Genomic DNA, 1,154 nt, shown 5'->3' on the forward strand with positions numbered 1-1,154 from the left:
TTTTCAGCTATGTGACCTTGGGCAAATTACTTTTAAAGGTACAGTCCTTTCTTTTACCTCAGTTTCTTCGATTGTAAAGAAGAAATAGCACCTACCTCCCTGGCTTGTTGGGAGAATTAAACCACTTGAATACATAAAAGCATTTAGAAAAAGGACTGCTGAATAATAGGGGTGGTTATCTTTGTAATCAAGTTCTCAGAAGTATAATAAGAATTAGGAATGTCAGAGGTGAAAGTAATTGGAGTGAAAAGAGATAGTCACTGTATTCTATTTGCCTTATCTGATAATTAAAGTATCCACTAGACCAAGGTCTCCAAACTATGGTGAATTGTATAATCATTTCATTATATATTACAATGTAATAATAATAGAAATAAGTGTACAATAAATGTAATGCACTTGAATCATCCCAAAACCATCCCCCTCCCCAGTCCATGGAAAAACTCTCTTCCATAAAAATGATCCATGGTGCCAAAGAAGTTGGGGACGACTGCACTGGACTGTGAGCATCATAAGCACAGGAACAGTCTTCTTAACTCCTGAAACCCACTACTTAGCATATATCCTCTTTGGTATGTAATAGTTTATTGTGTTGAATAAACTAATTCCTGTTATTTATGTAGCTCTTTTTAGTTCTCAGAGCATTATCATGTAAATATTTATTTGTTCATTTCTACAACCTTATAGTATTTACTACGTAGTGTTTTAGCGCCTTACATTAACTGAGTGCCAGCTCTGTCCCAGGTGCTGCTGAGTTAGATGAGATATAGTCATCATATTCGCCCTCTATGGTGCCAGTTTTTGAAATGATAACACTAAAGCTTGAAGGGGTAAAAAACTTAAAACCACACAGCTAGTAAGAGACAGAGATAGGAGTCTAGTCCAAATCTGTCTGACTGGTTCTTACACTAAACCATACCGTGTCTCCCCTTTATGTGAAAAAGATGTCAGAAGAGTTTGGCCATGATCACATTGCTAAGAATAGATCAAGTACCACATTAAGCTCAAGTAGAAAATAGTGAGAGCTTACAGCATTAAAACATATGGTAACAGTAAACTTAAAGTGATCTAAGATACTTGTGTTATCCAAGAGGAGAAGAAAGATACTAATTAAAATTGGATTTGACTAACCACTAAAAGAATAGAAAAAGAAG

The 1,154-nt window shown here is 35.4% G+C and overlaps 1 protein-coding gene across 1 annotated transcript in view; it reads left to right on the forward strand.

Moving 5' to 3' along the window:
• AHR (aryl hydrocarbon receptor) overlaps positions 1 to 1,154 on the forward strand; it is a 187,087-nt gene that overhangs the window by 29,984 nt on the left and 155,949 nt on the right. Inside the window, exons 4-5 of the mRNA XM_012659397.1 lie at positions 432 to 479; positions 945 to 1,008. Coding sequence (XP_012514851.1) covers positions 432 to 479; positions 945 to 1,008 — 112 coding nt within the window. The remainder of the gene's footprint in view (positions 1 to 431; positions 480 to 944; positions 1,009 to 1,154) is intronic.

Source organism: Propithecus coquereli, unplaced genomic scaffold, assembly GCF_000956105.1.
Source record: "Propithecus coquereli isolate 6110/MARCELLA unplaced genomic scaffold, Pcoq_1.0 Scaffold61, whole genome shotgun sequence".
NCBI classification, from domain to species: domain Eukaryota; kingdom Metazoa; phylum Chordata; class Mammalia; order Primates; family Indriidae; genus Propithecus; species Propithecus coquereli.